At 51.1% G+C, this 14,792-nt stretch overlaps 1 protein-coding gene and 1 non-coding gene across 2 annotated transcripts; one reads left to right on the plus strand and one right to left on the minus strand.

The window, feature by feature from the left end:
* Positions 1-733: 733 nt before the first annotated feature.
* On the minus strand, positions 734-809 carry TRNAP-GGG (transfer RNA proline (anticodon GGG)). Its single transcript has one exon. It is a non-coding gene; the product is annotated as a tRNA-Pro (tRNA).
* Positions 810-6,139: 5,330 nt separating this feature from the next.
* VSIG8 (V-set and immunoglobulin domain containing 8) lies at positions 6,140-14,468 on the plus strand. The gene is made up of 7 exons (XM_066255172.1): positions 6,140-6,313; positions 9,795-9,970; positions 10,362-10,563; positions 10,686-10,907; positions 12,305-12,433; positions 12,712-12,907; positions 13,791-14,468. The coding sequence occupies exons 1-7, from the start codon at positions 6,265-6,267 to the stop codon at positions 14,062-14,064; spliced, it is 1,248 nt and encodes a 415-aa protein (XP_066111269.1). The 5' UTR covers positions 6,140-6,264; the 3' UTR covers positions 14,065-14,468.
* Positions 14,469-14,792: the final 324 nt, after the last annotated feature.

Raw genomic sequence — 14,792 nt, forward strand, 5'->3', positions numbered from 1 at the left:
CCAGTTCTCACACACCTTTCCTGGCAACTGCCAGGAAGGCAAAGCAGGCCTGTGGCCACCCCGGAGGCTGAGGGGAAACACAGCTCTCCTCTGCGGATGTGTATTGGGAAAATACAGATGGAAGAATCAAAGGCAAATTTTATTTCTACAAATTCAAGGGTCAGGGTCCCAGTGTGAATATGGATTAGTCCATCAAAAGATCTCTCTCTCTCCACATACAAACACACACAGAAAGCCTGGCTTGTCTATGTGGAAAGCCTAGCTCTAATCTCAGTGAATGTTCAAGGATCAGTTCAATGCTCAAGGATCTTTCCACCCCAGTTCAAAAATAACCATTCGCTGTCTCTCTTGACTTTACTCTCTTCCTCTGTGGTCTCTGGCAGGGCCCTGGTTTATTTCCCATGGACTGAAGTTACTCTTACCTTTCTCCACTCTTTTTTTTTTATTTTAATTTTTCTGAAGCTGGAAATGGGGAGAGACAGTCAGACAGACTCCCGCATGTGCCCGACCGGGATCCACCCGGCACGCCCACCAGGGGCGACGCTCTGCCCCTCCGGGGTGTTGCTCTATTGTGACCAGAGCCACTCTAGCGCCTGGGGCAGAGACCAAGGAGCCATCCCCAGTGCCCGGGCCATCTTTGCTCCAATGGAGCCTCCGCTGTGGGAGGGGAAGAGAGAGACAGAGAGGAAGGAGAGGGGGAGGGGTGGAGAAGCAGATGGGCGCTTCTCCTGTGTGCCCTGGCTGGGAATTGAACCCGGGACTTCTGCACCCCAGGCCGATGCTCTACCACTGAGCCAGTCGGCCAGGGCTCCTTTCTCCACTCTTAATCCTCTTGCACAGCATTGGATATCCTTCAGATCTCTGTTTAAACATTCTTTCCCAGGTCAGAGCACCACAGCTCATCGCACTGGGATAAGGGGTTGGCCTCTTCCCTTGTCTGCCTCCCTCACCAGACTGGATGCTCTAGAAGAACAAAAGAACAGATACTGCATTTCATTAATTACTGCTCCCCAGGGCCCAGTACAAGGCCCAGACCATTTGCTGAGGGATAAAAGTTCTGTAGTATATGGTTGATCGAGGTGAGGAAGAAATTTTATCTTCAGGGTCTCTTAATTCTTCAGGTCTGTCATCATGGAATTTACATAGTCTTTATAAGTGGATTCTTTTCTCCTCCATTATTCCCTAGATACCAGTTCAGTTCATAACATTTTATCCACCACCCTTTGTTGTGATGCTTTACTGATGGCCACTCCTTTCAGTGATGGGGCCCACTTTAGTGCTGTTTACTCTTATGAGTACAGGCCAACTCCAGGCTAACTTATTATTCAATGAGAGAGATGTGGGCATATCCAGGCTCTGTCTTGGCATCCCTCTCTTCTGAGGTGCACCAAGAATCGCTAGGCTTGGGAAGCCTGAGTAGGGGCTCAGAGAGTCCCTAGGTTGCATGAGTTCACAACTCTTGCCTGCCAGCCCTCATCTAGACCTCAGTCTCTAACCCTAACCCAGATCCTGAAAGAGAACTCTACACATGGCTTTTATTTTTCTCTCTGTACCTAACATTAACTCTTCCTCAACTGAACTTAACATTTTTTTTTTATCACACCACCTGTACCACCTCTAAACCTTCCACTTTTCTCAACCAAGCACGGCCTCACTTGGTAGTCCTCCAACCCCAAATCTTCACGGAGAGCTACGCAGAAAGGCAACAGCTGCAGCAACTCCCTGGCTTCTCTGTGACTATGTGCATGTAGTGCCTTGTCTGCCCTCTCTGAGGCTCAGCATGTTGTCTATCCTGTGCTGTTCATGACTCCTGCTCCCAGACCTTTCCTCAGAGGCTTTCTCTGTGTGGCCATTCCAGGAGTCTGCTGCTCACTCCTGAGGGTAGCAGGGGTCAGCCAGGTCTACAAGAGGACTCGGGAGAGGTGCTAAGGAGCCTGCTGACTCCTGTGTGTGTGTTTCAAAAAGAGTCAAGTTGCAGATTCAGGGGCTAGAGGGGAGATAAGAATCTGAGCCTGAGCTCAGAGGGCCTGGGGGAGGGGTTGGAGGGACAGTCTAGGCAGATGAGGGCAGGGGTTACTGGAGTTGTGCTAAGTTGTCACGAAGGATGCTTTGGAGGAAGAGTAGGCAGGCCAAGGCTACCTCCTATCCTTCCCTCAAATGTCCTGGGGTCAGGCTGCACCTCATTTCAGAAACAGTTTGTGGGCTTTTCTGGGTCCTTGACCTGCCTCTTCCCTTCTCTTTGGTGTCTGTTCACTGCTTTCTAACCCTCTGTCTTTGAGTTTCTGTTTATGTCTTAGAATAGAAGGAAATACAACTCAAACTGTGGAGTATACACAAAAGAGGAGCTGTTCTCCTCTGGAGAGCTCTGAATTTCTCAAGGAAAAGCAAAGGACACTTTTTGGAAATTTGTATGCTGGGCCCTAGGTCATAGACTGGCCTTTAGCTCCTATGTGTGTGTCTGTCTCTGAACTTCTGGGTGAGCCATTTGGATGCCACATGTGTTCCTCTGCTTCTTAGTAATTGCTGTCTCTCCTGGGGGCACAGAGGGAATCCCAGTAGTCTCAGGATTCTGTCCACACTTTTATGGAACTTGAAAAGGAAGTGGGTGGGGAAATGGAATGTTTGAGGTGAAGATGGGGTTGGGGTTGGGGAAAAGGAGAGGGATGAATTGGGGTAGGAATCCTCCTAGGAATGGCCCTCTTCCTCTGCTGAAGATGAAGCTCAGAGAGAAACTTGAGCTGTGAGCTGGTCCCAGAGGGAAGAGGCCATGGGCTAGACCTATGCCGTGAAAACTAAGCTGATACCCAGTGCCCTCAGTCTACCACTGCCCTCCCAAACCCTGCAGTGGTCAGGGTACAAGACAGAAAGGCTGACAGTTTCCTTTATGGGCCCCAAACTGCAAGAAGGTGGCAATTAGGCCTCAGTGGGTCAAGGGAGAACAACAACGTGCCTTGCCTTTTGAGGCTTAGAGGGGCCCCTGCATTGTGCTCTCAAAAGTAACTGTTCTTCTAGGATCACCTAGGCCAGGGGTCGGGAACTTATGGCTCGTGAGCCAGGTGTGGCTTTTTTGATGGCTGCATCTGTCTCACAGACAAACTTTTAATAAAAAAATAATAACGTTAAAAATATAAACATTCTCATGTATTACAATCCATTCATTTCCTACCACTCATGTTCATGGTTGTGGGTGGCTGGAGCCAATCACAGTTGTCCTCGGGGACAACACCAAATTTTTATTGGATAATGCATAACATACACGGGTCATTGTATGGCTCTCACAGAATTACATTTTAAAATATGTGGTGGTCATCGCTCTCTCAGCCAAAAAGTTTCCCGACTCCTGACCTAGGCCCTCAGTCTTTCCCAACTTCTATCTCTTAGACTCCAAAACCAGGACCCTCCCCCCACCCCAGTAAAACTGCCTCTGATGGACCCATCTACTAGTTCAATGTGGTGTCAGAGCTCTACTCATTCCAAATAGCTTCCTGTATCCCCTTCCCAAATCCTTTTCTGGGAGTGTGTGAACAGTGGTGAGCTGAGGTCATGGAGTTGGACTTCAGTTGTTACATTTGTTATTGGATTAAGTTGTTTCATACCCCTCAGATGGGCTCATATGTATTTGCAACTCGCCCCAAAATCTTGGGTCCCCAATCAACATGTGCTATTAGTATTCTCCTAGAACACAGGGATAAAAATTCTAGCCAAACTTGGCTTTAGCAGATGGAGGCTGAGTCTTTCTGTTTCATAAATAAAGCCTCATTTTTTATTCCCATGAATCCTCCTGCCCATATAACTTTAACCCGTGTTCTAAATCGAACCACAGTCTATTCTAACTCAAATTGCAAATTCAATTCTAGCTCAGCTGTAATCCCAATCCTAAATCAGTCTCCACCTTGCCTTTGACTGAGCTGTAGCTGCATTCTCAAACATAACTGCAAATGAAACTAAAATCCTATTCCTTATTATAATATGGATCCTGGCTGTTCAACACCAGCCTCAGTTCTAGCTGTTGCGCTAACCCTAATCTCAACCTTAATTCCCATCCTAACCTCAAATCTGACCTAAAATTCATTCATAGTTCTATTAACTCCAACTTTCATCCCAACCTTAATGTAGCCTTCATCCCAACTCTAACATTAGCTGAAATCCAGAACACAATTAAACTCCAAACCTACACTTCAGTTAAATGGAAGACAGCTTTACTCCTTTCTTTTTAGTCTTCCTCTTCCTGGTCCTTACCTGTTCTCCTCTCTAACCATCACTAACCTTCCATGCTTTGTCCCCATGGGCGGGTCTAGTAATCCATAGGATCACCAAACACTTTTCTTGGACCATGCTGGTTGAGAATCAAGATTTCTGGGTGTCCTCTATTTAGTCAGGCCCAGAAGCATCACCTGAGTGGAATCCTCATATTTCTCCAGGCCTCTGTTCTCCTTTTTTAAAGTGGAGTTAATGATCCTTGTTTTCCAGAGTGTGCAGGGCAATCCTATAAACCTCAAAATAAATAAGGAAATTAAGATATTGATTGTATACACCTGGTGGGTCCCAGGGCACCGTGTTATTGTTGAGGGTAAGTATAGGTGGAGGGATTTGAAATGCAATGATGTGTGGGCTCCTTGTGGTTCCTTATCATTCTGCCTTGGAGGAGTAGGCCCTGGCAGTATCCTTGAGTCTCATAACTCTTCCCAAGACTCTTCCCCAAGTCCTTCCTGTGCACCCTGTCAGGGATGGGGTGGGCTATTAACAGGGACACTCATGACCTGACCCATTTCTCTGGAAGCCCATAGGATGCCTAAGGGCTGTTCTGGGAACCCTTGGAACAACCAGCAAGGTTGCCCCTCTGCTTCTTCCCTCTGCCTACCAGGAACCTCCTACCCCAGCTCTATTCTGCCCAGACCTTGCTGACTTGGTCACCCTGATGAGCAGTCTAGGTTATGAGAGTCCTTGGTCTCCCTTCCTATGTACAGAAGCAAGGACACCAAACAATTGCTAAAAGAAGTATACACAGTAAAATGTCAACCTGGAACACTGAGGTTGCCAGTTTGAAACCCTGGGCTTGCCTGGTCAAGGCACATATGGGAGTTGATGCTTCCTACTCCTCCCCCCTTCTCTCAAAAAAAAAAAAAAAAAAAAAGAAGAAGTATACACAGGGGGCTTAGCCTTCCTCAGTACAGATGTGGTATATCACAGTGAATAGATACACACAGAGGCACACCCCCTTCCCTGGCTCTCTTGGTGCTATTCTCCCCAACATCCTCTTACTAACCTTCACTCTCACTGTGCTCCTTCCATACACCTTGGTCCTTCTTCCTTCAGCCTCACTGAATTGTTTTTTTTGTGTGTGTGTTGAGGGGGAGGTTGGGCTGGATCCCTATAACACTCCCAGCTCCCAGGGGTCCTCAACATTCAAGGATGACCTTGCATCAGGTATAAGTTAAGGGTACAGCTCCAGAGGGGGCAGCCAGGGGAAGACCCTGATCCCTCACATACCCCTTCCCTCCCTTGTTCAGCTCAGGAGGGCTGACTCCCTTTAACGGGCCAGAGACCTCAGGTGGAAGGTAGGCTGATACCCTCCCTACCCAGGAGGGCTCCTTTCATCAGGCTGGGCCTTCCCTCTAGCTCTAGTATCCTCTTCCCTGGTGTCCCTTCCCACAGACCTCAACCTGAGGGGGCATTCCTCAGAATATCAGAGACAGGAGAGGGTAGGATTTGGAAAGTGTATCAGACCCTTGTACGCTGGGGTCTGTGTTAACCCTTCAAGGCCTGACAGTCTTCCTCCCCAAGCCTGGCTTCTCTTTCCTCTTCCATTTTCTCTGGGGGAAAAGGCAACAAACCTGAATGGTGAAGGGAACTCAATAGATATCATGAAATAGGGTGACTGTTGTCATTTGAGGATGGTCCAGGAAGATGTGGAAGTTTAACAGGTGACTAATTACAAGTGCCACTGGCCGCCCTGCCCCACTCTCCGGATAGAGAAGAGCTTGGGTGATGACTGGGTAATGCCTGGGTAGGCCACTCTGTCACCCTGATAATTAAGGTTTTGGGGACTCCTCCCCAAGGCGGGGACCAGGCCCCCTCCCTCCCATAGAAATAACTCTGACAGCTCCCCAGCTGGGCACTCATTGCACCTTCCTGCCACCCCAGGCAGTGTCTGGGCCCTCAGCTCCCCCTCCCTCCACCCATTCCCACAACGCACTACCACGGGCTGGACAGCACTGGCTCAGGGATACCCGGCCCAGGCGGAGAAACACCGAACCTAGAAACATGGGAGTTCGAGGAGCATTCCACCTTCTACTCGTGTGCCTGAGCCCAGGTATGGGGCTGGGTAGCAGGCAGGGATACCTGCGCAATGCCAGATGGGCAGAGAAAGAGGCAGCAAGGGGCACAGAGGAGCCTCAGCAGCTGTCTGAGATGCCCTAGCAGGGTGCATCCCACCCTCACTTTGCTGCCACCCAGGTTCTGATATTGCCAAGTTTGGGGCAGAGGCCTTTGGTGGTCCCTTCCTGTGGGGCTCACATGCACACACGTGCTATTACAGGAGTACAGGGTGGTGGGAACTGGGAGGGGGTTGGATGGCCAGGTGAGCATCAAAGCTGGATGGGGGCTGAGGAGGAGCCTAGTGAGGACCCCTTTTCACCAGTGTGTGTGCTATTCCAGCAGGAGGGTCCCCCACTTCCAGGCCAGAGCACAGGGCAGGGAGCTGCCTCCAGAGGGCAGAGCCTCAGACTAAGGTGGTCCGAGTGGCTGCTCCCAGCACTGCCTGCTACAGCCCTGGCCTGAGACCTCTGCTCTAGACTCTGTGTTGTGAGAGGTCCAGGCTAATGTTCCCTCTCCAGGATGAGGCCCGAGGAGGGTGGGGACAGCAACTCCCAGAGCCCCCTCAGACCACTGGGGCACACGTGGAGGGCAAGGCTCAGCTTGGTTGTTGTGGCTACCTGTTCAGGTTGGGGTAACTCTCAGCAAAGGTCACCCTGCGTGGGCATTGCTGGAAATGCCCTTGAGACCCCCTGGCCTGGGGTTTTGTTTTGGGCTGAAGCAAGGTGAGGAAAGAGAGCTTAAGGATGAAATTCTGCGTGCCTCTGTGTGTGTGTGTGTGTGTGTGTGTGTGTGTGTGTGTGTGTGTGTGAATGATTGAGTTTTCAGCAGGATGTCTGAAGCACCCTCTGTTTGATGAGAGCTTGGCTCGTAAAGCCTGTGCAGGAGGTTCCAGCTGTGCTATGGGAACCTGGGATATCTGCATGTGTATGGTACGTGTCCTATGTGTGTCCTGTGTGTATTTAGCACCAATATCCTCTTCTCCCCTCCCTTCTCCTTTCTTACTTCCAGAGGGAATATTAGAGGCTGTGGAAGCAGCTTGAGAATTCACAAGGGATTACAAGTTGAGAATAGACACTACTATTTAGGTGACATCCACAGAGAGTGTGTAGCTTCTGGTGCTTTTGTGAGGGAACAATTAGTCACCACTGTCCTCTTCCTTGAAGCCCACTGTGATTTCCTTTCCTTTCTCTGAATCTCCTTCCCCAGTACTCTTTTCCACTCTGGCTTTCTGCCTCCTCTCCAGTCTCTTTCTTCTCTCACATTCCCTCAGTGCCACAGCAAGAGAAATCAAGGTGAGACACCAGGAAGAACTTCTCTAGGAGAGTGAAAGAGTGCAGAAAGGCTGGAGCCTTTGAGAAGAGGTTGAGAAAGCTTTTAAGAAGACACCCAGCCTACGGCAGGGTGAAGACATTCTTCTTTCAGCTTTCCCCTCCTTCCCAAGCCCCCTTCCCTGAATACTTACCCTCTTGCTGGCTGTCCCTCAAGTACAGAGAAGAGTCCTCTTTCTGTGGGTTGCTTCCAGGAGCCCTTCCTCTGGGTGGAGTCTCTGCTCTCTGCTAGGTTCTGGCTCATCCCTGGCTTGCCTTGTGCCACCCAGGATTTGGCAGATGGCATCAGGATCCTTATCTCAGAAATGAGTGGATATTCTTCTGGCCTGGAGCTGGAAGAGGCATCACAAGGTCCCGTTAGAGCCCCAGCAGCTAGCCTGCCTGCTCTGAGTCTCCTTGGAGCTTAGTGGGGTTAGGGCATGGCTGATGGCCTAACCCCACTAAGGTTTGTGTGTGTGAATGATTGAGTTTTCAGCAGGATGTCTGAAGCACCCTCTGTTTGGTGAGAGCTTGGCTCATAAAGCCTATACAGGAAGTTCCAGCTGTGCTATGGGAAGCTGGAAGTTCCAGCTGTGCCCAGGGTTCCCAGGGCAAATTCAGTGATGCTTGAGCTGTTAGGATTGTTGGAGGAGTGCCTGCTGGCTCTTTAGAACCAGGGTAAGCTTAAGCATGTATGCCTGGTTTTGAATAAGCACACATGGACTATATGGTATGTAGTGGTCGTGTCTTCTGGATTAATCTGGACCTGTGTTTGTGTGCAGATGTGTGTCTATATGGATATGATAGTATTCATGTGTAGGAAGTTGGGACTGTATAACTACATGCCTGCATTTGGAAGGTAAGAGTATGTCTATGTGTTTGTACATTTGGCTATGACAGAGTGGTGTAATTGATATGTGAGATGCTCTCTAAGTGTGAAGGTGGTTTTAGGAGAGAGCCAGGGCACAGCGCAATAAGCTGCTAAGATCAGAGACTGAGACTCCAAAGGACTTGCTGCCTCTCAACAAAGAATGTAGGAGAGTGAGCCAGGCTGGACAAGGGACCTTGGTGGAGGAGAGGTGCAGGAGATTGGAAGGTGGAGCTTACCTGCCCTGCCTGCCAAGGTTGGGGCCTGGGCACACACCTCCTATTCCTCTTTAGGACCAGCTAGTTGGGGCTAGTCCTTGCCTGAAGCTCCAGAATAGGAGGGAGAACTCAATGCCTAGTTTCAGATGCCAGGTCCTCACCCAGGCTGACTCAGTAGAGCAGGCTGGCAGCAGTGTGAGGCTTCCCCAGTTGGAGTGAGTGTGTGGGGGTGGCTGTACTTGAGCCATACAATCACACAATGGCAGGACACAAAGTCAACATGGCTACATGTCATCACACAAGGCTCACATTGTCCTACAGATGCGTGTGGCCACAGAGTCAGGCACACACTATCATTCACTGTCACATATGAATACAGCCCAGTCACAGCCACTCAGTGTCATGCACAGGCATACACTATCACTCAGAGCACTGACACAGCTAGGCACCTGCTGTCACACACAGGATACAACCACAGACATACACTGTCATACACAATTCACAGAATCCTTTTTATTCTTGGGCTGGGAAATGACCTGCGAGGCCATGGTGTTCATTTTCCTGACTCCAGATAGGAGCACCTCACTTGGGCCAGACAGAGGCAGCTTTTAAACAGCCAGTTCTTCCTATCAGAGCATTTAACAGATCTGTGTACTCCATGTGCAGATTGTATACACACACACATGCAAAACCATGTTAATATAAAAGACATCCTACCTGGTTGTGGCAAGAGTATCCTCATAGTACACACAAGCAGCCACAAATATTCATAAACACATATGTAGACATGTGTATACATACATATACACGCACATACAGTCATGCACACATAGAAGCATAACTAACAGCTGTATATAATGCAAACAGGATGGAGAAGCAATCTCACCCATCATAGGATAGAAGCATGCATATATTGCTTCATGCACACACACAGACACACACTCAGGGAAGCCCCTCCTCCCTGTGGAACCTCCACTGCTCCTGGATTGCTGCTGACAGAGAATGGTGGAGGGAGAGACTGAAGCCGACCACCCAAATTCTGGTTCTGTTCCCCTCCGCCTATCTGCTCTGCCCTTCCTCTAGCACTGCTGTCTGCTGTACGGATCAATGGGGATGGCCAGGAGGTCTTGTACCTGGCAGAAGGTGACAATGTAAGACTGGGCTGCCCCTACCTTCTGGACCCTGAGGACTATGGTCCCAGTGGGCTGGACATCGAGTGGATGCAGGTCAATGCAGACCCTTCATATCGGGAGAATGTGGTGAGTGCTGGGCACATGGTTTCCTTTACCTTATACTCCATGGTCTACGTGTTGGGCAGCAACCACTCGGAAGGGATAAGGAGGGAAGATAATAAAACCAGACCTTGAACTTCTCCCAAGGCCTCTCACAGAATGGGGCAAAAGGGATGAGAACCCTGCAGCCACTCCAAAGGGGTGGTACCTGACTTCAAGAAGTTCCCAGCCTCACCTTATGCTTTCTAAAGTACTTGATCTTATCTGATCCCTGTGGACTAGGCATGATCATTTCCATATTTCAGCTGAGAAAAGTGAGTCATAGAAAAATTAAGTGAGTTGTCCAAAGGAGCCAATCTACACGGCCTTCCTTGGTTCTGCCTGTCTCACTACCTCTGTTTTCTTCTTTTCTTCACAGTTCCTTAGTTATCAGGACAAGAGGATCAACCATGGCAACCTCCCCCACTTGCAGCAGAGGGTTCGTTTTGCAGCCTCGGACCCCAGTCAGTATGATGCTTCCATCAACCTCATGAACCTGCAGGTATCTGACACAGCGACTTATGAGTGCCGAGTGAAGAAGACCACCACAGCAAGCCGGAAGGTCATTGTCACTGTCCAAGGTATGGCCAGTTTCCTCTGGGCTCCCCTTCCCCAGACTTAAGAGCCAAGGGTGGCTTGGCCACTCTGATCTTGGCTCTGCTTTTTGACTGAGCCTGGCTCACCACTGCCTGCTTCCCTGCAGCTCGGCCTGCAGTGCCCATGTGCTGGTCTGAAGGCCACATGGCATATGGCAATGATGTGATGCTGAAGTGCTTTGCCAATGGGGGCACCCCGCCTCTCTCCTACAAGTGGGCCAAGATCAGTGGGCACACCCATCCTTACCGTGCAGGATCCTACCATTCCCAACACAGTTTCCACTCTGAGCTGTCCTACCAGGAGTCCTTCCACAGCTCTATAAATCAAGGTGAGGAACCCCGGGGAAAGGGGGTTGAAATGGATGGGAGATCAAGACTTTGGGACCCACTGGGACTTCCTTGAGTCATCAGTGGCACCAAGTCAAACCTAGAACTCCTGTGGGAGGTGCCTCCACTGAGCCTGTTTCAGAAATTGCTATTGAGAGAAGAGGAGACAAAGGGATGGTGGAGGGCCAGCCAAAAGCAGTATAGTTAATTTGGAAAGAGCGTGGTGTGAGATAGATAGCTGGGCTTGAATCCTGGCCGGATCACTGACTGGCTGCAAGGCTCAGGCAAGTGGTTTAACTTCTCTGTGCTTTGGTCCATCATGTATGAAAAGGGAATGATGACATCTACTTTCCAGGCGCCTGTGAGAATTAAATGGGGTGAAGTGTGCAAATCTGCTGGCACACAGAGACTCTAGCTAGTACCGAGAATCCAACCAAGACAATCAGAGCTGGAGGAATCCTTAGCATTTCCTGGTCCAACCTTATCGTCACTGTACAAAGAGACCAAGGCTCACAGAAGGGACCTATTTCCCTAAGATCATGGAGTGAAGTAATTATATCTCTGTCCTGTTATTGGCAGAGGGGTCCTTTCTTGCCTTTTTGTTTCATCAGGGGAAAGGCAGACTTGGGTGTGTGCGCGCGCACACTGTCCCTCCTTTTTTTTTTAATTTAAAAATTTTATTTAGAAAATTAACTTTAATGGTGTGATATTGATCAATAAGATCACATAGGTTTCAGGTAAACATTTCTATAGCATTTGAACTGTTGATTATATTGTAATACCCATCACCCAAAGTCAAATCATTTTCTGTCACCTTATATTTGTCCCTCTTTACACCTTTCCCTCCACTCCAGCTCCCCCTCCCCCACACCCTGATCTCCCTGGTAACTACTTTACTTTTATCTATGCCAGGGGTCCCCAAACTTTTTACACAGGGGGCCAGTTCACTGTCCCTCAGACCGTTGGAGGGCCGGACTATAAAAAAAACCTATGAACAAATCCCTATGCACACTGCACATATCTTATTTTAAAGTAAAAAAACAAAACAGGAACAAATCCAATATTTAAAATAAAGAACAAGTAAATTTAAATCAACAAACTGACCAGTATTTCAATGGGAACTATGCTCCTCTCACTGACCACCAATGAAAGAGGTGCCCCTTCCGGAAGTGCGGCGGGGCGGGATAAATGGCCTCAGGGGGCCGCATGCAGCCCGCGGGCTGTAGTTTGGAGACCCCTGATCTATGCCCATGAGTCTCAGTTTTATATCCCACCTGTGTGTGAAGTCCTACCACACTGTCCCTCCTTTCATCCCGCATCCCACAGTGCCTCCATCTGGGGCGGGGTTCTCAGACACTGGGCCCCTCTGCCTCACTACAGCTTTGTGCTGCAACTTCAGTTTCAGGTCTGTTCAACAACGGTGACCTGATGTTGAAGGACATCTCCCGTGAGGATGACGGGCTGTATCAGTGCACGGTGGCCAACCACGTGGGCTACAGCGTGTGTGTGGTGGAGGTGAGGGTCTCAGGTAGGTGCAGTGGCTTGGAGGCCTGGACTGGAGAACCTGGGCTGTGTTTTGGAGCTGCAGCTGGCTCTGCCTGCCCATTGCATCCTATGTAGGCCTGCCTAGGGCAGCTGGGAATCCCTGGGAGGAACACGCAGACATCATGGGTTAACTTGCACCTGTCCCCATATGTTTCTCATTGAATATCCCAGGGCCCTGAGCTCCCCTTTTCCACGGACATCTTGGTTAGTCAGGCAACTGCCAGGCTGCAGATTCTGATGGGTCTCTCCTTCTCTCCACAGACTCCCGGCGCGTAGGAGTGATCATCGGTGCAGTGCTGGGCTCTTTGCTCCTGCTGGGCTGTCTGCTGGTGGGCATCTGGGGGCTCGTCTGCTGCTGCTGCGGGGGAGCCGGGGCTGGCCGCGCCCGCGGTGCCTTCGGCTATGGCAACAGCGGGGTCGGCGGAGGGGACTGCGGAGACTTGGCTAATGAGATCAGGTAAAACCTGATGCATGCTGCATGTAGCTGTGTGACGGGACTGGCGCCCTGCCCCTCCTCACCCCTGCCTGCCACCCCAACCCTGCCTGCCACAGCCATGGAGTGCTGGGACCGCAGCATGTCGACCTGTCACTTGTCGCATGGCTTTTCTCTCTCCCGCTTCGCATGCCGTCTTCAGCTCTGCTCCCCTGTCATGATCTCCTTCCGGGCACCCCTCTCTGTCTCGTCTAGACTGTAAGCTCCTGAAGGGCAGGGCCTGTAGTTTTCCACTTTCCCTCCTGTATTGAGCTTGTGAGAACTCTGGATTTTTTTTTATTTATTTAAGAAGAGTTAGTAATAAGAATAGGGATAATAATTTATATTAGAAACAAACTAGAAATAAAAACAGAAAAAGACTTGCAGTGTTAATGTTTGCAATGCGCAGGGGATGGAGGAAAAGATGAAGATCGAGGGGCGGGTGTAAGAAGAGAGGGAGAGGGGGCACAGCTGGGGTTTTTAAGGGAACAAGGACCAGGAAAGCAGCTCCTTCGGGATCTCCAAGGGGCCCTCCCTCCCTATTAAAGTCGGTGGTTCTGGGAAAACACCAGAAGGGGACTGGAGAACGCCTAGATGAGGCTGCCTGCTGTGAGCTGTCCGGACACGCGTGGGCAAGCCCTGCCTGGAGGATGGGAATGGCTCGGGATCGCTGTGGGGTCGCCAGTCTAGGAAGAGGCAGAGAGGAGAGTAGGTGGAGGCCGAGCGAGCCCAGCGGGGGGTTGGGGCAGAAAGGCGCCGGATGTAGAGGCGCGGGAGCCAGGAGGTGGACAGCAGCCGCGGCTCTGCCAGGCCAGTCCCGCGCGCGCCGCCTCGGAGCTGCTCACCCGCCCACCTGTTGTCTCCACAGAGAGGACGCAGTGGCGCCCGGGTGCAAGGCCAGCGGGCGCGGCAGCCGCGTCACCCACCTGCTGGGGTACCCGACGCAGACCGTCAGCCGCTCCCTGCGCCGCAAGTATGCGCCTCCGCCCAGGGGAGGCCCGGAGGACGTGGCCCTGGCGCCCCGCACAGCCTCCGCCACCTGCGAAGCGGGCCCTTCCCCGGTCTACGTCAAAGTCACCTGCTCTGAGCCCTCCGACTGCGCCCAGGGGTCGCTGCCGGGCAAGGACAGCCTCTCGGTGTGAGCTCGCGAGCCCGCCGGGCGGCGATGAGGCCTGAGGCGGGCAGAGGGCGCGGGCTCCACGCCAGGGGCCAGGGACACGCTCGGGCTGTGCAAACCTGCCTGCCCCACGCCACCCAGGGGTTGCTGACGGGAAGGCATTTCCCTTGGGAGATGAGTGGAGAGGCAGAACCTCCTCTCCAAACTGGGAGGGGAGAGGGCAGACCCAGAAAGGCCACCTGGAGCCCTCTCCGCACCCGCGGGGCCTGAGGCTCCGCCAGAAGGAGGAGGACGTGTTTGAGAGGCTGAGGCCAGAGGCCCGGGGTCCCTAGCTAAGGCAGAGGTCCCGGGACCGGGAGGTGGGGGTCTGGACTGAATTGTTCTGTGTGTGAGATCTGAGTTCTGAGGCGGCAGTTTTTAGCATAATAAAGAAAGTGTAAGACCTGAGACAGGAGGCTGTGGTTCCACGGAGGAGTGGGCATGGAGTTGGGTGGAGGCTCTGCTTTGTCTTAAGGGATGTTGCTCCCCGTAGTCCTGCATCGATCCTGCCCCGTTTCCTCTGTTGATGGGTAGCAGTCAGAGCTTCACTCCACTGCACAGATGTGGAAACTGAGACCCCTCAGGCTGGATTTAAAATCCAGAATTCTGTTTTACTCTTTTATTTTAGAAGGTCAGAAGGGGGGAAACAAGGAATGGCCTCTCTGAATGTTCCCAGACCATTCTCAGCATCCTTCTTCCTCTTGCCTTCATCTA

This window comes from Saccopteryx bilineata, chromosome 2 (assembly GCF_036850765.1).
Source record: "Saccopteryx bilineata isolate mSacBil1 chromosome 2, mSacBil1_pri_phased_curated, whole genome shotgun sequence".
Classification (NCBI taxonomy): domain Eukaryota; kingdom Metazoa; phylum Chordata; class Mammalia; order Chiroptera; family Emballonuridae; genus Saccopteryx; species Saccopteryx bilineata.